Here is a 20,894-nt window from a genome sequence, read left to right on the forward strand (position 1 = left end):
CAGTGTCGGCGTATTACAATGTAAAATGGAGGTTACTCAAGGGCAAACAAAACTTCCGCCCCACTACGCCTACTGAAATAAACTTTTTTGTTTCATTGAAACAGACCTTCCGAGTTCCTAAGACCTTTTATGGAGCCTCGAGAACAGATGTTTTACTTCAAAAGCCATGTACTGTTCAGGACTTTTTCAGTAATTTCCCATCCCACCTTCCGAAGCAAAAATCACTCTATTAGTCCTCGGAAAGAATGCAACTTCCTGGAGCGATATCCACGGTTTTCAACCGGAAAAAATTTGGTTGAGTTTTGATCAGACGCCATCTAACTCCCAATTTGAACATCAAAATAGACCAAGATAATATGCAAATGACACAATAATAATAACCGGTTTTCCGTAAAACAACAATAAAACTGAAAACACCCTTTGATAAAATTGTATTGTATTGTATTGTAACTGTATTCGTACTGTTGTAATGTATCATCAGCGCACATAAAACTACAACAAACTAGTGTAAGGGCGAACACCGGTAATTTTTATTGTCCCCTTAGATTCCATAAGTCTGTAGTTCAGTTGGATAAAACTATCCTTCAACGAGGCTTCAAAAAGCTTAGAGGTTCAGGCATGTCCCTTTTTTACAAGAGGAAAATGACAAAAGTATTCTTATAAGTGCACCCACGACCCAATTTCATTTTGTTACGAGTCCCACGAAAGCAGAAGCCGCCCGGTGAACTGGTGTTAATCTCGGGTTTATTTCTAACAAAAGCCGTTCAAAATCGATTTCCAAATATGGTATCACTAAACACTTTACTAGTGACGGTATTACCAAAATTTAGTGATCCGTGAAGCATCGTAAGCGATTGATGTCATAAGCACATCCGGTTCCCCTTTAGCTCGCAAAACCAAAAAAAAATCGTTTCACGAACATTTTCACAACTAGACTCAAAATTCTTTTGTGCTTATTGTGATAATTGAACTGAAAGTTATAATGAAACGCTTAATAATGATCAAGTAATTATCCGATTTTTCCAGATCGTTCCATTAGACAGTGATTAGATTACAGCGTTGTCAGTATGAGACGTAAACACAAAGTGACTTGTGAAAACACTTCTCTGCTATCCTACTTCCGCTGCATTTGGGGTATCATTGTAACTTTACACGCCTAGCGTGACGTCATTAATTGAGACAGTCGGCTGTCGCCTGTGGGTTGCTCCGGCATAGATGTATATATATATTTGTATCATCTCTGCGAACATCAGTCCAGAATCGTCTCAAGAACAAGACGTTCCACCTTTTTCATTTTAAGTCTATTTATCCATTTATTTATTTTGTGTAAGACCGTGGAAGTATAATGGCACGATATTTCCTCATTGTCTCTCTATTCTGTGTGTTTGGTACCGTCATGGTTTTCGGTCGAGCGGTGGTGAGTCCAAAGAAGCAAGCAGAGCTTATGGTAAGTCCAGTCTCAGACAGCCAAGTTAGTTTTTACAACGCGAGCCTAAGATCACACAAACTAAAATAATGTTTTTAATGTCGCGTGTATACTAACAAATCGAAAGCAAAGCACAGTTGGATGATTTCCATTCATTAACTCAGCTCCTTCCCTACCTGTGTATAGGATTTCATCCGCCGGAATCTTTTCAACAGAGGGGTACATAACTTAGTATTTTACACTACAAAATACCCACGCATATTGATGCGTAGGGACATTCGCCTTAACTTATCCAGTAGCCAGCACTTTTAGAAGTTAATTAAGGACTCTCTGTTTAAATTTCCCCCTACGTTAGACCCACCAGACACTGATGCGACAGTAACACAATGCTGGAGCATTGAGCATTTCGCAATGCATGGCTCACCACAGGTTAACAAGGTTTCAAGATAAACTTACTTATATCAGATAAAGAGGTTTTATTGTTTCAGATATTGGCCATTCATCTAAAGCGGATGTCACATATAAAAAATTGATGCAAATACACTTTCTTCTCTCAAGGAATTTCAGTTATTCAAAAATGTTATGCAACGCAACAATATGTAGATCTTTTGCGCGAGTGCCATTTCTATCCCGACCCGGGCTAAGTTTATTCGTGTTTGTTCTCTGTGTACTGACTTGCGCGCGTATTGCTTTTGCCAAGACTGCAGGAAGGGGAGAGTATATTTCCGAGAACTATGAAGTGCTTCAGCTGTTCAGCCGTTCATGTTATGAGCTGAAACAACTCAAATCACCAAGGATCTTCTAAATCATAGTTCCGGGGATATCGTTTTGTGATTGAAATCCCTACCATGGTATTTTCAATGATTTTGCCTTTTTTCGTTACCTGCGGCCTTAAAGACTTCAAACTACAAAACTGTGAAAACACTTTGATAAAATATTCACGGAACAAATCAGACAACTATACAGTCGAACTTCCACTAACGGCCACCTCTCTACAATGGCCACTTTTTTGGCGGACAGTCCATATTTATTTAAACTTCTTTTCAACGTCCATTTCGCCGTCTGTCCCAAGGTGACCATTGAGGAGAGACTCAACTGTAGGTAACTCGAACTTTGAAAAAAAGCTATTGTTTTTCAACAGTTTTACTAGCCTGAAACACACTTGAAATCCGAATTCCCCCCCCCCCCCCCCCCCCTCCCACCCGGGCTTAGCAGGCTAATTTTTTTAGGGCGAAGGGCGAAATTTCGAGGACGCGCGCGCACGCATACAGGAGGGGAGAAAAGGAGAGAAGGCTTCCTCTTCCCCTCGTGTGTTCCCCTCGCGCGTCACAAAAATTAACCAAGTAAATAGAACCCGGCGGCTGCCACAAAAGCTGTTCATGAGGCATGTTATCTCTCAATTCAATATATGGTCGGTATATTACTCATTTGAGTTATGGATTAGATGGATCAGGATGAACTTATTTGTTTTCTCTTGTTTAATTAAAGGACTACATGACAAGATACGGATATCTCAATCGACCTGATCCACGAATAGGAACCATCGTTAGCAGTGATGAAATCACAACGGCCGTGAAGAATCTTCAGCACATGGCTGGATTAAAAGAAACAGGAAGCCTTGAGGATCCCGAGACTGTAGCACTGGTGGATCGCAAGCGGTGTGCGGTGCCAGATTTTGGGCCAGCGGACAATGCCAGGAGAAAACGGCGTTACGCAACGCACGGAACCGTTTGGCACAAGAAGGTAGGATGCCGAGACTCAGATTTAGCACTTTAGGATATTTTTTTCACACTGCTGAGAAACTAGAAAAAAATTTGAAAGAATTTCCTTTCAGTTTTCAATTTCAATCCATTCTCAAAGCTATACTCACCCAGGAGCCTATGGGCTCCTGACTCACCTAAGACACACTGGAGACTGAGGCACATGTTGTGGAACTAAATATTTGACTCAAGGAGATGAGTCAGGACAGAAACGATGCCTGCTAGTTTGATTCACTGAGAAATTTAAAATGTCTAGACGTTACGTTGCAGCACTCTTGCAAAACCTACATAATATTTTACGTTTTCTGGAGGTGGTACTCGTGATTAAACCGTAACACAGACGCTTTCTTTCACCAGCATTTGACTTACAGAATCGTCAACTATATGCCGGGTATTACAGAAAAAGAAGTGGACGACACTATAAAGAAAAGTCTGGACAAGTGGTCACGCGCAAGCCAGCTCAAGTTTGAGCGCATTACAGATCCTAACAAGGAAGCCGATATTATGATCAAATTTGTGAAGGGCTACCATGGAGACAACAGGCCAACGGACGGACCAGGATTAGAGCTGGCGCATGCATTCTTTCCCCTTGATAATACTGGTTAGTATTTTAGCACGGGCATAAGTTGGTCATCAATTACAGCCAACTCTCATTTAACGGAAGACGGATATCTCGGTAAAGTGGGCACCTAGAGTTTGTCCTTATCCTTTTAGATTACTCTCTGCAAGACGGACATCTCTCTAAGAAGGAAAATGTGTTAGAGGGATGTCCGTCTTACAGAGAGTCTCAAGTACTATAAGGATTAAGAAAGGCAGGGACGAACTCTAGTTGTCCGTTTAAGCAAGATGTCCGTCTCATAGAGGTATCCATTAAATCAGAGTTGATTGTAATTGGAAAAGTCAAAGAGACAACATCTTGCTCAAATCAGATGAAAATCTGAACGACCAATCTTTGTTTTGTTACCTTAGGTCTTGCTGGAGACGTACACTTCGACGCAGATGAGCCTTTTGCTGTGAATAGCAACGATTCTTATAAAGTAGACTTCAATTGGGTTTCTCTACACGAGCTCGGTCACAGTCTTGGACTAGATCACTCCTTTGACATAGACTCCGTTATGTTTCCACTGTACATCGGACGCGTGGAGGACTTGAAACTTGCCTTTGATGATCAAGAGGGAATTCAGCAACTTTATGGTGAGAAATGGATCACAAACTTTGTTGATTAAAAGACTGTAAACTTAAGCGTAAGACAATTTCGATTTAAAGAAAAAAAAACTTATATTGGAGTCTCGGGTTTTATCCTGATTAATTATGTCTTTGTGTGGTGTGTGGGTAAAAATGTAGGGCGTGACCATTCAAATGAAATCTCGTCTTATCAGCAATTCTTTCACATGGCGCTATTTATTTAGCATCTGTAGTTCTAACTTTTAAGGCTGCGGTTGAAATCCTATGGGGTGGCCATTCAAATAATACCTCGATTACATGGTCCTATTTATTTAACATTTAGTTCGAACTCGTGATAATATATTCTTCAGTGTTTCGCCAAACGAAAGTTTAGGTTTTCCTTGGATTATTAGCAATAAACTGTAATTACTAAGTAATAGTTATTTTAAAGTGTTGACTGCCTCCTAATGTAACTTTTTTATTCTTTTTTGTTCCAAGGTAAACCGCACATTGATCGTATAACGCCCACTCCCCATACAAAGCCCACCGAGGCACCGGGGGTTCCAGATATTTGTCATATTGAGAAGCTCGATACCATGGTGATGACAAGGGACAAGAAAACGTACGCTTTCAGTGGTGCATATTTCTGGAAGATTGGCGATCAAGGGGCTGGGAGAGCTATGAAGATCAAGGACCACTGGAAGGGACTAGATGATGATATTGATGCTGCAGTGACCAGAACAGCTGATAAAATGACGATCTTCTTTAAGGGAGAAAAGTAAGTCAGTTATACTCCAAATTAGCTTTGGTAGAAAATGTGAAGATTCAGACACAGGCTATAAACCTGGAACCACCAAGCTCTTGCGGAAGCCTCGATTTTCGCGAATTTATTCTCCTTTAGAAATACACAGCGTTTCTCTTCCCGTCGCTATTCTCTCTCATCTTTCTTTTAAACTGTTGAATCTATTGACATGAAACCTTAAGCAGTACTAGGAGTCCATGGGTTCCTGGCAGTACCGGCAGTACTTTTCTCCGAAATTATTTTTTAGTATTTTCCACATGAGAGTTTCTGTTTTATTGTTGTAGTTATTAATATTATTTTAATTATTTTATTTCGCCAATCTGTCGTAATCTTAATACCTGAAAATCTTCAATTGCAACTTTTAACAAGCGTGTTTCTCTTTCCAGTTACTGGATGTTCAGAAACAAACGCCGTCTACGGGGACCTACTCCCATTAGCGATCTCAACTTGCCCGATGACCTTAAAAACATGGACGCCGCGGTAGCTTGGCCTGGAAATGGTCGCACCTACTTCTTCAAGGGTGAAAATTATTGGCGATACAACTGGTTTACGAAAAGAGTAGACAGGGGATATCCCAGAAAAATAAGCAAAGCCTGGCTTAACGTTCCGGACGACTTGCACGCTGCCTTGCAGTGGAAGAACGGCAAGACATATTTCATGAAAGGGGAACAGTACTATGCGCTTACAAAACGCGGCAGGCCCCGAGTGGCCGTAAATTACCCCAAGGATATTGCCACTTATTGGATGGGCTGCAGTATGGAGGGGCTGAAAGCGGGCAAGATCGCCCCAGGAACATCATCTTCATTGACTTTACTTCCAAGCATTCTCATGCTAATAGGAAGTTCTTTGGTATCCAAGACTTTATAATGTCTTTCATAATCATCATCATCATCATCATCACTATCGTCGTCGAAGTCAACTTGGTAGTTTAGGAGATAATTTCTCCCGACAACTTTTCATTTAAATGTTAAATATCGTATCAAACAAAAAATAAAACACGATCAACAAATACCAGCAAACCTATAAAAAGGCAAAAGAACATTCTTGCACGTTATTGAATTAAAAACATTTACTCATGACAAATTAAACCTAGTTGCACGGTACGAGATATTAAAAAATAGAAAATTCTTATGTAGATGCTAGAAGGAAAGAATCACTGCTTACAGCAAAAGTAAATGAACGAAAGAGATTAAGATACATAATTCTAGGATTTACTGAAATAGACAAGAAAATGTAAGATCAATTCCCTTACTTTCTTAGAAAAATACTCGTACATGTTTTTCCTAGTATAAGTGCAAAACGAAGTGTAAAAAAATTTGGGTACCGGGTGTAGGGAACTGAACGAGGTTACATTATTTAAAAACGTTTAGCTGTACATAATAACAGAAATGGTTTCTTTAATTTGTCCAAAACAAAATGTATATAGTATTTTTTATATTAGGAAAATAGTTTCATTTGCGTACGTTGTTTTACGGGTATGAGACGAGAATAATCTTGGTTTTGATAGCTGTAAAATCTATAGTAAATCCAAATATGTGTTTAAAACATTGCTGGAGTTATCGCCAACGTTTTATGACCTTTTATAATTTTGGCATCGATATCTGTAAAATTTACGTAATATTCTTTGTTGCTCCATATTGAGCAATTTTACGAGGACTCCATCTCTATGAGATAAAATCATTGTAAAATTTCTAATTTACCAGTCAATAAAGTCAGAACTGTACAGAATATTTGCATTATCAGGTGGAGCAAGGTTGTTTTTTTACTTCATTCACTGTAGCCTGGGGACTGGACCAGGCTCCGCTGTGGGGGAAAGAGGTATTAAACGTGAAACAGCGAAAAAATCGGCGAGAGAAGGGAACCGTACTCTGCACTGGAGAGGGAAAAGGGAGGCGGAGCTCCGCCAACCTCCACCCTTCCCCACCCCCCCCCCCAAACTTCCGCTCGGTTCGTTTTGCTCGCCAACTTTTTTTTTGGCTTTTTCCCCCCACTTCGGAGCCTGGCTCCGGCCTACATTCACTGCAGGCGCTTCATTAATTTATATCAGGAGACGAATCGGCTCCTGTTTATATAGAAAAAAATAGAGGAACGTTGTTCCGGAAAAGAGGTTCACCCCCAGCCGAGCCATGAAGAAAAGTTGTCCCGTGAAAACAGGGTCACCCCCAGCCGAGTCAACAGCGATTGTTTATGTGCTAAAAGCGCTGGCCCCTTTAACCAAACCAAGAGCTGATAACGACTTAACGCTTGTGCGTGCTCTGACAAAAATTGTCCCGGCTAGGAGAGTTACCCTGCGATCGAAAACGCGAAAACGTTACAAGTTCGTAAAGGTCCCAATGGAGTCCTCATGTAAGTCCGTAGAGAGGCAAAACTTTAGTAATAACAATAGTTCAGCTGTTCCTAACAGAGTCGTTTTCTGGTTGACTTCAAGTCGAATGGTAGGTAAGCTTTCCCGTGCACAGTTAGACTACAAGTAGTCTCCATTTTTCCTCAGGGATAGTAGAGCGAGCGAAACGCGAGCGCGTATGAAAATCACCCCACACGAGAAAAGCGAGACGCGCTTTTTTCTCTCTCGCCATCTCGTCTCGCTTTTCTCGCGTGGGGTGATTTTCACGCGCGCTCGCGTTTCGCTCGCTCTACTGTCCCTGAGGAAAAATGGGGACTACTCGTCTAGAGTAGAGTTTGCTCTCTCATAGCGACCATTTTGAAACAAACCCGGTTTTGTTTCTCAGTCCAATGCTGTTTCAAAAATTCTCTCGTAAGCGACCACTACTTAGTTTTCTAAACGCTTCTCCCAGCCACGGGCAATTCCCGTTGGCTTGTTTTTGATGCAAAACTATTGAGTACGAACAACTGAATTCAGAACTTGACCAACAGCTTAAACTGAGACAAACCACCTTTTCACTGATGGGTTAACTCATGAGAGAGGGGGAGACCAGATGCTGTTCTCGCAGCTTTCCGGTTATTGCCCGGGGGGGAGGTACTCCCTATGACTGGCATATACGGAGAGGCTCCACCCGGAAGGGGTATTTTTTTCATTCAGATTTATGACAGGGTAGGAATTTCACTAGTTGAAGTATATGAACGGGAGGGAAATCGTATTTGAAAGACAGGACATTTACAGCTCCTGACAGTAGTTAAAAGGGATGCACAGTTCTAAACTAGGTATGTGAAAGGGGGTACCAATTCACAATAGAAGGTATACGAAAGGAGTACATTTTGTGTCAAAACTTTTTTATAAAAGAGCCAGGGGTTGAACCTCAGGGCGGACCCCCTTATATAACTTTGTTAAGTATCCCCCCCCCCCCTTACAAGGGGCTATTGTCTCCTAAACGTCAGCCCAGGGTTTGTTTTTGAACACAAAACAACAAAACTTTAGCGTTTCAAAGCCTTCCGATGTGATACAAAACTATTCAAATGAAAGCTTTTTAAGCACAGTGTATCTCTAGTGACATTTTGTCTGGTGATCTTCGTTTCTCCAGATACAATACGATATGATTATGATTATTATTATTATGAAAGTTAGAAATTTTCAGCCTAAGATTTTGACAATAGAAGAGTTCAATTATGTAGAATACTCTGTTTTGCGTGCATGTGAAATATTATTCTCCCGCTTTTTGTTCAACTTATGTTTTCAAAGAGGTCAGTTTTTAAAGCAGAAATATCTCTTCTCCTTTACTTAACATGAACCTGTTTACCCATACATTCGACACAAGAGACTTAGAAATTCATCTGCAGTGACCCTTTATTCGACTCGACTTCTTGAGTCGGTTCATGATAATTATTTCATATATATATGTACATCTCAATAAATAATATTTAAATAAAGATAAATTATTACAATCTGAAGCTGAGTTGTCTGTACATGAAATCGCTTATAATTTATCCGAACTTTTATACAAGTGTTCAATATTCTTTAAAACCCTTTTAGTTTAAAGGTTCGTTTTGCTTAGCAGTCATTTTTAAAACAACCATGTGACGAGGAAACATGTGATTAAGACGATTACATTTGATAGGACTCCGTAAGCTGCTCCAACAGCTGGGTCAATGTTGACCTCTGGGTTAGTACACCCCATCCAATAGGAAGCTACATCTCGCGGGTAAGGATTGTTACTGTCTTCCAACACTTTAACGAGATAATCATCAAATGCATAATACTTGTCATCCTTAAAGAAATAAGTTCTGCCGTTCTTCCACTGAAAGCCGGCGTTGATATTGTTCGGAATTCCTTTCCAAACGGAAATGTCCCTCGGATATCCGTCGTCGAGCTTGCTCCGGGTTCTATCGTAGCGCCAGTACTTAGATCCCTTGAAGAAGTATATTTTACCATTTCGTTTCCACTCGAGTGCAGCATCCATATAAGCGAGTTCCTCCGTCAAGCCAAGTTGTTGGATGTTAGCCGGGCCATAAAACAAATCTTTGTTCTTGAAAACCCAGAACCTAGAAGATAATACAGAGAACTTAATGAGCAAAGCAAGGTCAATCTCCACTCTTGACTTTAGCAAAATTTTAGAGGGAAAAATCGGCTGGAACAAAGGAGCAGTATGCCGAATTGCAGCCTGAGGGGTAATCGACCAATATTTGGGTGTATAGGGGAAAACGTATACAAAATTACCCTGTTTAGGGCAGAGAGGTAAAAAAACCATACCAGCAGTTAATCCCCGTATAGGTATCCCCCCGGTTTGCAGGTCTTAGCAAATTAAAGGTTCTTACGCGAAGAGGTCTATCTTCCTAGCTTATTAATATCAGTATCAAAATTCTTTACATCATTCTTCATACATTTTTAAAGTAATGAGAAGGATAATTTGTTAACATATCAGACCTTTGTTCTCACTGATATAATCTTTTTTTCCCTGAAAATTCTAAGAACCTTTACGTTTGTTGAAAAAAAGTCATGTTTTGAGGAAATAAGACATGCTAGTCCAGCAGTCTTTGAAGTTAAAGAGCTAGGACAAAATTGAAAGGACGTACCTGTCTCCTTTGATAAATATAGTCTGATCAAAGGCCTGTACTGTATAGGCAGCGTCAATATTTTCCTCTAAGTCTCGCCAGTAGTCTTTGATCTCAAATGGACCATCAGCGCCACCGGTATCTTTTACTTCCCAGAAGTGAGCACCACTGAAGATATAGGTCCTCTTATCAGCTGTTGTAACCACTGCATCTGGTTTGACATTGCTGCATGTCTTAGGTGTTGGCTGAGGGGAGGGAGTAACTCTTTCAACTCCAGGTAACCCTGTAGATCAAACGATAGCGATTTAAGAAGTGACTTTCATACTTTCATAAGTGATGAAAATCCTCTTGAAAGAGACGTTTTTCTTCTCTTTTTTTCTGTTTAGATTGACGACTGTTTGGACTACTCGACACGTCACAACTGTTCTCTACTCAGGGATGATCATCATTCGCAAAATTATCAAGCATTTAATGTTATAAAAATGTCAACCGTTTTTTTATGTGTGTTGTATGGCTTGTTCAAAGTGCCATTCAAGGGAAACAATCCTTATACTAATCGTAGAGAGAAGAGCCAAACGTCAGCTCCTGCCAAAAGTATTATAATCCAACTTACCGTATATTTTCCGGATTCCTTCAATATCGTCACTGTCCAACTTTAGGTCGCGAATATGTTCCGTATAGAAGGCGAACATTACCGAGTCAGGGTGATAGGTGTGGTCCAGACCAAGGCTGTGCCCCAGTTCATGAGCCATTACCCAAAGTAGGTCCACCCCATTGCCTCCATTGATAGTAAATTTCTCGTCATCATCCAAGTGTATATCACCGTCAAGGCCAGTGTTATCTGGGCCAGGGAAGAACGCATGTGCTAGCTCGCCTCCGGGGCCATCCGCTGGCCTGGAGTCGTTGTGATAACCAGTTACAAATAGGACTCTGATGTCAGGCTCAACTTTGAGGTCGTTTTCTCGCTTGAATGTCAGTCCACTGACGCCGGACCACATTTCAAGCGCCTTCTCGAATGTCTTGTCCACGTCTTCCTTTTTGAGGTCGGGATCATTTGAGTATTTTTCAATTCTGTAGGTAAGATCCTGCAAAATCAAAGCAATTTTCATTTACTAACGAATCATCAAAAATGAACCCGATTGTGTCTTTGCTTGTTTTTGGATAATGCCCAGTTTAACCTAACCTCGTTCCCAGGATCGTTTCTCGGATCGTTACTGGAACGTGCAGATCATCTATTGGCCGATAGCAAGAGAGAATGATTTCATTCTCTCTTGCTATTGGCCAAATTTTTCCCTGTCCCCAGTATTAGTCCCATAAGTCTTTGCGGAAGTTAATTGGGTCCAGTCTCCCTCTCGGCCTTCGAATTCCCGTTCCTAAAGTGGCGAATTCTAGTTTACACATCTGATTTTTATTTTTATTTTTCTTCTCTCTTTCATATTGCTGACATATTTCCTTCTTTTCTGGCAACAACATGCGCAAGTTATATCTAAAGGGTTTACTTACAGTTTTTCTCCAGTAGCTTCCTTCAAGGGCGTATCTCTTTTTTCTCCGCGCTATGTCGGATGGACCAAAGTCCTGCACTCCACATCTTGGCTTCTTTACCATAGCAAGTGTTTTGGGGTCAGAGATATCTCCGGATTCTTTTAAACCCGCAATTCGCTGCAATTTCTTGATGGCTGCTTGTAATTCCTCCATCGAAAGTGCGTTTCCAATTCTGTGATCCGGTTGTTTAAGATAGCCATATTTTATGAGATAATCCTGCAAATTAACATAAAATGACGGATTATTTTTTACGATGCTGTTTTAAGCGTGTTTTATGCCTTGTAATGACGAGTAGTCAACAACTGATATTAATTTCCTGTACGGTGTGGAGACAATAGCATGCTCTTATCATATCCACTGTGGTCACGAACGACCTAACCTCTTCCGGATATTGATATAAACGAAGAATTTTCCAAGATTAAAATTGTTAGCTTTCTATATTTTGACAGGTTGAAGGACACTTTTTTATTTTTTTTTATTTTTTACGCATTAGTCCCATCACTTTCAAACACCGTGATTAGACGCGCGCCTCTGAAAGACATTAGATATGCTTGCATGGTCACCACTGATCTCCTGAATTGTAGTAGATCACACGATATAAAAAAGAGCTACTAGAAAAGACGAGAAAAGAAAAATATTCATCTTGAATATCCTTCGCCTCGAAATTGTAAATATTCTTTGAAAGAAAGAGGAAACTTGGAGGTATTCTATGAAAACAATATCGAGTCCATTTGCAAGCCATTGACACAGCTGGATCAATGCTACAAGGAATGCTGCATTATTAAAGGGAACGATTGTGCAATTTTAAGCTTTTCACTTTAAACAATTTCCCTAGAAAAAAACCGAAGTATAGAAACGGGCAGGTTTCTGGCAGTTTTTATTGTTTACGTTATCCCCTTCATCAGCTGATCTCTAGGCTAACCACACTCCAAAAAGGTTCCTTATAACGCCTGGAGCAAATTCGCACACCACTGCTGCGTTTCTTAATTTTGTCATAACTCTTCGTTCTGCTCTTAATTAATAACACAATGAAAAAGAATCATTACTCACCACTAGTTCAGATTCCGTAGCCCGAGATTCTTGTGTAGGCTCAACTTCAAGTTGTCTAATCGGCTTTCCAACAATAAAACCAAGTCCTGCGAGTGTAATAGCTACTGCAAAAAATATAGCCATTCTTGCTTCCATACTCGCTGATTGCAATTGTCCTCGTTATGACTTTTAATCAAGTTGAATATTTGTTCAGTATGTGCAGTTCTGCCTCAGTTACCGTAATTCGATGTCTTGGAAGAGTGTTGATTCGGTCAAGTCACAACCCCTTAAATACATAAGAACTCGCGATTTCTTTGACATCATGTGACGTCAGCAGCCACATACCACACCTTAACTGAGACGTCCGAGTAAGCCTCTCATTGTTGAGGTTTCCGCATCATTTCCTCAACATCAATAGATAACAATATTTCTCGAACTCTTACAATCAATATTAAATCATATCATTAAGAGCCAATTTTCAGAGTTTAAAAATGGCAAGTTTGTTTCTAGCTTCTAGACAAAACGGATGAATTGTAAGTTAAGGAAACTCTTGAACTCTACGAAAGGTCAGCCGTAGTGAAATCCATTACGAAGCGTGTAAGTGGGAGAGTTGGTTACCATGGCTTGATAACAAAGAAAGTGCGCACGTCAAAGATCAAATATCGCTCCCTTTCGGACGAAGAGTCACAACATCCGTTTCGTGATTATGTGTTAACACTGTTAATAACGTAGTGTGCAGTAAAAACAAATACATTCAGATGATGAGTTCAGTTTTCTATAAAAAAAATATATGCATGAAAACGTAACTGCATAATTTCCAACGCTTGGTTGAGCATGACATATTCATGCCAAATAAATTTGCATAAGGTTCTTGTTTTATCTTCGCGGCCAAAACGTGCCTCGATTGTATCGGTACATTCCAGGACCTTCCGGAGCGAAAAAATTACTTTATAGACTTTGCCTCTTTCAAAAATACATCTTTTACATCACATTTGCAGAGTTTTGGCACAAGCATGCCAGAAGAGTTATCTTCGTGGATAAACAGTCGAGTCAGATTCTCGGAAACGTAAACAGGAAAAGTGGCCAACTGCTGAACGAATAATCCTGAAGACAGAAATGACCTTGAACACGTGGCATCACGCGTGGTTAACCGACGGAGATACCGGACGGAAATTGCGACAATATCATAATAATAAGGTCATTCAACACGCGTTTACGATGAAGGGAATACGAAGTAGACAAGTGGCGGGGAGGGGGGGGGGGGGGGACCGAGAAGAAGGACAATCCCAGTAGCCGTGAATCCCGTGCTGTTCATCTGATCCATGTCACTGATGGTCAGCAATAAGGTATCCGTGAATTTTGAGTCAGGACAATTAGCAAACCTAAGAATCAAATATTTAGGTCTAATTATTACATCGTGTGAGCAGCTAGCAGGAATCCGCTCGTAGAATGATGAGGGTTTCTAGAAAAATATCATATACCCCACCCAGATTTTTTCAGAGACAACCCCCAGGAAAGAGTGCTTGCACTTTGAGGCCAAATCAGGCTGCTGACACTGCTTTTGCGTCTGTCCCCTAATTTGCTCTTTATGGGGGATTTAGGAGGGGTGGTTCAATGGGCTAACTTCCTTGATCCTACGAGCTCAAACGAGATCAGGTTCTAAAACCTCTTTTCGCTGAATCGCTGAATGTTACAAATAAGCTAAAGTCATGGAAAAATTCCCGTATATTGTCAAAACAATATTGTGCAATTCAGCAGCAGAAAATTTGTTGACGCTGATAAACGAAATGTACATTTAAGAAAACGTTATTTTGTCAAAAGATCTCGTTATTTGACGAGTACGTGACCAGACGGCGTCAGTAATTCACTTGTGTCGCAAGCTGTGTTGCAAGAATCTTTTCCCGTCAATGAGAATTTTTATGAAAACATAAAATATTGACTCATTTGTTTATATTGGACCTGAGTGTTTTGTTTTGTTCCGGCTGTTTGTTCTTGTTCTTTTGCTTTGTTGGGTGTCGTTCTCTCTTGGTTTCATGTACTTTTGAAACATGATCTTTAATGTATACCCGGGTACTTTTAAAGTTTGGAGAGACCTAGCCAGAAAGCGAGCTTTTGCCATCCAGATCTCAAGTGAGACTGCTGGGTCCAAGACTAAATCAAACCCATAAAAGCCTGAAGGATAAACCCTATAACCACAATGATTTTAGTTATGGAGACGGAAAGTTCACAGAAACGACCAGACAACCCTGGCCTATACCGAACTAATTAATTTGCTGTCATGCGAGAGTAACTGAACCAGTATCACAATAATTGGAATTTTTAACTAAGGTTGCCGTAATATCAATTTTAAAATGGTCGGTTGATAGATGAAACCATGGTGATAGCTGAGGCCGCCAGAATCCAGAATACACGGAGCCGCTCTCTCCCACCTTTTAATGCCACTGGCTCCAATTTTGTACCGCCGCGGTATGAATCAATTCTGAGATCAGACGATTGCGGCCGGATTTTAACAAAATAGTAGAGTCGAATGTTTTTGGTAAATTATTTGTACAAATCAGAGAAAAAACCATTATAGTTTTTTTTTTACCTATCTACCATTTAAGGAAAAGAAAAGCCAGCTTCTGATGACATGGCTAACGGATCTCGTAAGTCTGAAGGAATCAGCGTGGGGGAGTTTTGGCGGCGGGGACGTAGTTTACCGAGCGATAAACCACATTTTCCCGCCCGCTTCTTAAGCATGGGCTTACAGCCTAGTAAGTAGAAATTTCAAAAAAAACACCCGTAAAATGAAGCATTCGTGCGCGATCGATCCCGCCAAACACAAGCTAAATACTGCAGGATCGTAATTTCGCCCGTTTTGGATTAGGTGCGATTCCGGCCAGCATGAACAACCGGCAGATGTTTTTTAAAAAAGGGTATGCGGAATAAGCAGACCGTCTGTTTTCATTTCTGTGAAGGGAAACGGAAGAACCAGTCATTTTCCTAGCTGATATAGACTCAGTTCTCTCCAAATTTGGTCATCATACAGTGCCTCATGAAATCGTGCCCGGTCGGCAGTAAAGTTTTGCGTGAAAGCCGGCACACTAGGTGTAAGGGAGTTCTGGGGGATTTCGTGTATCCTGTAACCCGCTGTAGGTCATTGCTGTACTTAGCGTAGGGACCTAGCGACGTGATTATAGGGTTTTTCCTTCTCCGTTTGTTTCTTTTTCCACAAAACCTTAAAGATCAACCTGTACCTTACAACTACTGAAATAAATTAAGTACAGTCCACGAGTTCTCGGCGTAATATGAAGGTCGCCTTTACTAGATTGGATGTCACTAAATGAACTTTAATTGCTTCGTATCCAGATCAGGATGACTCGAACCATGACTGAAAACACAAGACAAGGGGGGTTTTAGCTAGGAGACTATGCATGGGTATTTCTGACAAAATGGAAGTTGCCGACTGACCGCTATTGATGAACAAAAAGCTCGCTAGTCGGTAGCGCTATCGCACAAAATAATTCTTCGGATATGCAAGAGGCGATTTCTTTGAAAAGAGACGATTTTATGGAAAGTGTTCGACGCAAGTACGCTAAGTGGTTCTTTAGACTCTATTATTACTTGGAAAAAAAGTTCTGGTAAATAAGCAATGTGAATCATTATCTGTTTTAATCTCTCAAATCTAAGAAAACTCGACATACTAGCTCGTACTCTTGTGCGGTGGTTTTATCTGGAAAATCGTCTCTAAAAGCGGACTAAAGGCTTCTAGGTGATACAGATTAGCAGGGTTAGCCGGAGGTTGGCCCCCGGGGGGGGGGGGGGCGGCTGTGGGTATGTACAGCAAGTATACAGGTCTTTTTTTTAATCAGGTTGCAATGTGATTAGTGATAGCACTGACTTATCCCTTGCACCCCGCCAAGCCAGCGATGAATGTGTGGGTGGAAATACAAACTTACAGGTAAGATAATTTTGTGATCAGTAATGCGGTTATTACTCATTGATCCGCTGAGCTCTCACGTCGATATCCGGCATCTGAAGATTTGGGATGGGATTAGATCACTTACTTCAAAGTAAAGGTGCTGCGGTTGCGGCAGGTGACTGGCCGTCTTTTGAGCACTTTTGAAATGAATTATCTGATTAAGGGCCTCTATATTGTTAATTAATTTTAGGATTTTGCGTGACTACTGCTCCTCACGTTCAGTACTTCGCACGCCAGTGAAACGTCAGTTGGCATGTTATTGGCGAAATCGCTCGGAGTGTACGTGAGAAACAATAGCCTGCACTGAACAGCTCCTGCCGCCTGCGGGCAGACGTCTCCAGTCAGTCCAGTTTCATTAGGAGCTGACCTTTGCACGGTGGCTAGAAAATCGAAGGCAAATAAACTCGGACAATAACGTTCTCTTCACTCAGTCAGACTCAGTGCATCAACACAGACCCACAGGCCGGCGGTAAGACAGACTGACGTCCCCCGAGTCGAAGCGTCTCGCAAGTAAACTTTGACGACCTGATTTTAAGAAGGCTAATACTGTATTAAACTTAATCGATGCCAATAAATCCAGTTCTTTGATCTAATACACAATAATGTTGACAATATTCAGGCGGTGCGATAGTTCTCTAAAAAGGAACGAAGAACGCTTTATCGCAAGCTATATTATAGACCCAGTCTCTATGACCTCTATGGTACAAAAGCCTTGCTCTTCACAGAAGTAAAAAAAACGCTAATAACATCTTGCTAATCAAAATGTTTTACTATTAACTGCTGTCAGAAGGTCAAAAAGAGCTAAATTTTTCACTGAGAAGATTATAGTTCAGTGTCGACCTTTAGGCTTGTCTCCGTAGGCATGATCTAAGACATTTTAATCACCTACTAAACAAGCTTATGACATTTCAGTTTTTGTATCCAAAACTTTAAACACTAAACCGAGCTCAAGTTGTCGTATGCATGATATGAGTCTAGGTATGTGTTGAGGTCATCGTACTATGTAGAATGTTGATGAAATTTTCCTGAGTTTTTTGCAAAGAGTCTCTAGCAAAAATATTTGCGTTGAAAAATGTTCTAATCCAATATTAATTCCGCATCCGGCATAACTTGAAGGCAAGAAGCCTTTGTCGCATGAAGTACCAGAAGTCTCAGCTCATCTTTTGGTGTGTGACGCTAACAGGTTTGTTGAAGTTATCCTCTGGCATCTTGACAACATTCCTGAGAGCTTTTATTTGCGAAAATCAACTCCGTCAGTGATCTGAGAGAAAGAAAGCCATGAACTAAATCAAAATGATTTTCATGTGACCATTTTTCATCTTAGATTCTGCCCGCATTATAAGGACCTATACTGATTTAACTAGAAAAAGATCACTGAAAGAAAACTTGAGAGAATTTCGCCCAAGTTATGCGATGAATATCGGCACGCGTGCTCATGTGAACTTGCGTGTTCATGAAGTAGAAGACCCTAACGAACAAATGAGCTTAGCACTTGTTGCACCATGCAATGTTTTTCAGAGTTTTTATAGTCATATCACTATTACAAAGGGACCTGAAGTTCACAAAATGAATCGCTTCGGAGAGTGTTCACCTTAACAGGAGATCAAGCAAAAGTGAAAGAAACCAGTCTGGACGGACAGTCAAACGATCAGTGAAGCTGAGGGCCGAGTTTTGTACCGTTTTTATTTTACTCTCTTCAGTTTTTTCGTTTTTTTCGCTTTTTTTTTCAGCTGTGTTGATGTTGCTCATCAAGATTTCTGTCGTTTGCGCGTGCAATGAAGGTGGACAGGTCTCTTGTCCATTGTTTTTGTGTTTTAAAGAGAACATAAAAACATACATGTTGTCCAATTTTCCTTTGGGAAAGGTATCTGCCTTTCCTCGCGTGGCCTACGCTCTCGCGCGTGATAGACGATAACTGTCGCACGTTGAATTGGTTCAATGTTTTTTTCAAAGCTAGCTAAACAACAAAAATTTGCAGAATTTATCTTGTTTTGATTTTGCACATTTGCGAAATCCCATTTACCCTTAAGTGATCCGGCCCAAGTCTATTTTCACTTCCGATCGGATGCAATTTTCCCCTCAAATTAACCCGTCTTCATCAGTGATAGACCTATTCGGCTAAGGGCCTCTTCATATGAGCCCGGTTGACCGGGCTGGCCCGGTTTCCGAGATCTCGCCTCACCTCTAAATCCTTTGTAAAATTTTCGATGTGTTCATATGAGAGGGCGGGCTGGCTCGGTTCCCGAGATCTCGGTTTTTCCAACCGAGATCTCGGTAAGCGGGCTGGAAATTTTGCCATATGAACACTTCATCCCGGTTACCGGGATGAACGGCGGGATGAATTCTGGCGGTCCGGATGGCATCGTCTTGCATTGCCTGCTGTATTTTCCACATCATAAGCATCCCATTTAACTGCAGTGATACAGCTTTAAGAATTACCGATGCTAAGATAGGCCCAAAAGTTAAAATTTTTGTGTTTCGCTATGTTTGCTTTGTTTCCTAAATATGGCGCCAGAACTCGTACCCAGGATCTTTGACCTTTTCTCATCTCGGAAACCGGGCTGAAATTTCTCATATGAACCCAAAGCAAAATTCATCCCCGTAACCGAGCCAGCCCGGTCAACCGGGCTCATATGAAGAGGCCCTAACTCAATGTTGTACCCAATTCAAATCTCCCGGGGTTAAGATTCTTTGTGTATTGTATTTGCATCATAATGTGGCATTCTCATTTAAATGTATGGAAATTCCTGAAACAAAAAGTATTATTCCCAAAGGGTTTGAATTGGGTACAGCGTTAGCCGAATAGGTCTATTATATAGCAGTAAATCGATCAATGAATTGGTTTTACATATTAAAAAGTAGGAAGTTTTTTTCAAAAACAATTCAATGTTATTTTGAACTCCGAGTCGCCTTAAACAAAAGAAAATGGCCTTAAAATAGAATAAGCTTCTAAGAAAGCTAACAAAAATGTTTAGAAAATAAAACGCAACAAGAAAAATACGTAATCAGGAAAGCCATTAATAGATCAGAGATCCCCGCATGAGCTAAAATTAACGTTACTGACATCCGATGTATACGTAGTGATGAAAGCATCGACTCAAATTTTAACTGAGTTTAATGTTTTTGCTTCAAGAGTAAACAAAACATGTTAAATTTTCCTCAAATTTTAATCATAGCTATGCATTAAACATAAAACCTTGTTGTTTAGGTTGACAATATGTTTCAGGAAGTTTGCAACAACAAAAGAACTTGATGAAAGAATGGTTGTTTTCCGGGTCCTTTGCCAAACTACTTTTTGTTTCTCATATTGTTTGCCACTCATCCGAAAATGAAATGTAAATTTTAGACCGGAGTAAAAACAGGAAACCGCGCTCATCAAGGATATATATGGACGCAACAAATTAAAAATTGTTGGTTTTGAAAAATGAAGTGAATTCCTTTTAGGGAAATTTTTACCTTGGTGAGACTATCACAAGACACTTCAGTTTTATGTTCTACTTCGTGGGTAATCGCCGAAAAGTTTCGAAGGTACAAATGTACAAATGTACGTTGCAGTCAGTATTGTTTCAAACCGGCTGAAAATTCTACCAAAATGTCTCTTGAGAATTGTTTCTGAACTTCTGTTATAGTAAAAAAATCTTATTGGCTGTTCTTCAAGAAACGCCGCGCATCAGTAGTCAGTAAAGTCCACCTCTAAGTTTTTGCGGTATTCTGAAGTAGTTTTCTCAGCGACAGTTGGAACGCGAGAGAACCAAGAAAGTGAACTCTGTGTGTCAGTACTTATCAGTATTTTAAACGTCGGTTTTCTTAAACTACTCAAGAACGGTACACAGTTTCTTTACTAGGGAGTAGTTAAAAGGAATTATCAAACAGTGAAATAAAGGAGAAAACACCTTGAATGAAGTTGGACATAGCTGATGTAAGCGAACATATAAGAAACCTTCCTTTGCAAATTTTATGATTAGTTTTTCTGAGAAGAATCATACTTTGTTTAGAACTTTCGATGCTGTTAAATTAAAAAGAAACACCCAATCGACAAATGTCGAATTTAAACGCTTTTAAATTTCCGTGAGCTACTCTCGTTTTCGGTTTGGGATGTGCTTGACAAAATCATCACTAAGAGAACTCTCTTTAAATTCATTTGGCCAAAGCTCCGGCGTAATGGTTACGGCGAACAGATAACATAAACAGATAACATTCTTCATTCAATGATCCCGAGTCTTGTCGTCGTTGGTGTGAACTAAGGCTGTGTAATCAACTCAA

The 20,894-nt window shown here is 40.4% G+C and overlaps 2 protein-coding genes across 2 annotated transcripts; one reads left to right on the forward strand and one right to left on the reverse strand.

Moving 5' to 3' along the window:
• Nucleotides 1-1,176: 1,176 nt before the first annotated feature.
• On the forward strand, nt 1,177-6,894 carry LOC140943078 (matrix metalloproteinase-24-like). The gene is made up of 6 exons (XM_073392134.1): nt 1,177-1,447; nt 2,915-3,169; nt 3,544-3,787; nt 4,156-4,380; nt 4,849-5,128; nt 5,539-6,894. The coding sequence occupies exons 1-6, from the start codon at nt 1,346-1,348 to the stop codon at nt 6,017-6,019; spliced, it is 1,587 nt and encodes a 528-aa protein (XP_073248235.1). The 5' UTR covers nt 1,177-1,345; the 3' UTR covers nt 6,020-6,894.
• A 1,982-nt stretch (nt 6,895-8,876) lies between these two features.
• Nucleotides 8,877-12,946, reverse strand: LOC140943077 (interstitial collagenase-like). The gene is made up of 5 exons (XM_073392132.1): nt 12,692-12,946; nt 11,603-11,857; nt 10,713-11,184; nt 10,121-10,382; nt 8,877-9,589 (listed from the first exon to the last, which is right to left on the reverse strand). The coding sequence occupies exons 1-5, from the start codon at nt 12,824-12,826 to the stop codon at nt 9,112-9,114; spliced, it is 1,602 nt and encodes a 533-aa protein (XP_073248233.1). The 5' UTR covers nt 12,827-12,946; the 3' UTR covers nt 8,877-9,111.
• Between the last annotated feature and the right edge of the window lie 7,948 nt (nt 12,947-20,894).

The sequence above is a fragment of the Porites lutea genome, chromosome 7 (genome assembly GCF_958299795.1).
Source record: "Porites lutea chromosome 7, jaPorLute2.1, whole genome shotgun sequence".
Lineage (NCBI taxonomy): Eukaryota > Metazoa > Cnidaria > Anthozoa > Scleractinia > Poritidae > Porites > Porites lutea.

Excerpts from the sequence above, each read along its gene's own strand:
- LOC140943078 (XM_073392134.1), top strand. The coding sequence starts at position 1,346 with ATGGCACGATATTTCCTCATTGTCTCTCTATTCTGTGTGTTTGGTACC. Across the intron at positions 1,448-2,914 it reads AGAAGCAAGCAGAGCTTATG|GACTACATGACAAGATACGG; the intron begins GTAAGTCCAGTC and ends GTTTAATTAAAG. Across the intron at positions 3,170-3,543 it reads GAACCGTTTGGCACAAGAAG|CATTTGACTTACAGAATCGT; the intron begins GTAGGATGCCGA and ends TTCTTTCACCAG.
- LOC140943077 (XM_073392132.1), bottom strand. The coding sequence starts at position 12,826 with ATGGAAGCAAGAATGGCTATATTTTTTGCAGTAGCTATTACACTCGCA. Across the intron at positions 11,858-12,691 it reads CTACGGAATCTGAACTAGTG|GATTATCTCATAAAATATGG; the intron begins GTGAGTAATGAT and ends GTTAATTTGCAG. Across the intron at positions 9,590-10,120 it reads ATATTTATCAAAGGAGACAG|GTTCTGGGTTTTCAAGAACA; the intron begins GTACGTCCTTTC and ends ATTATCTTCTAG.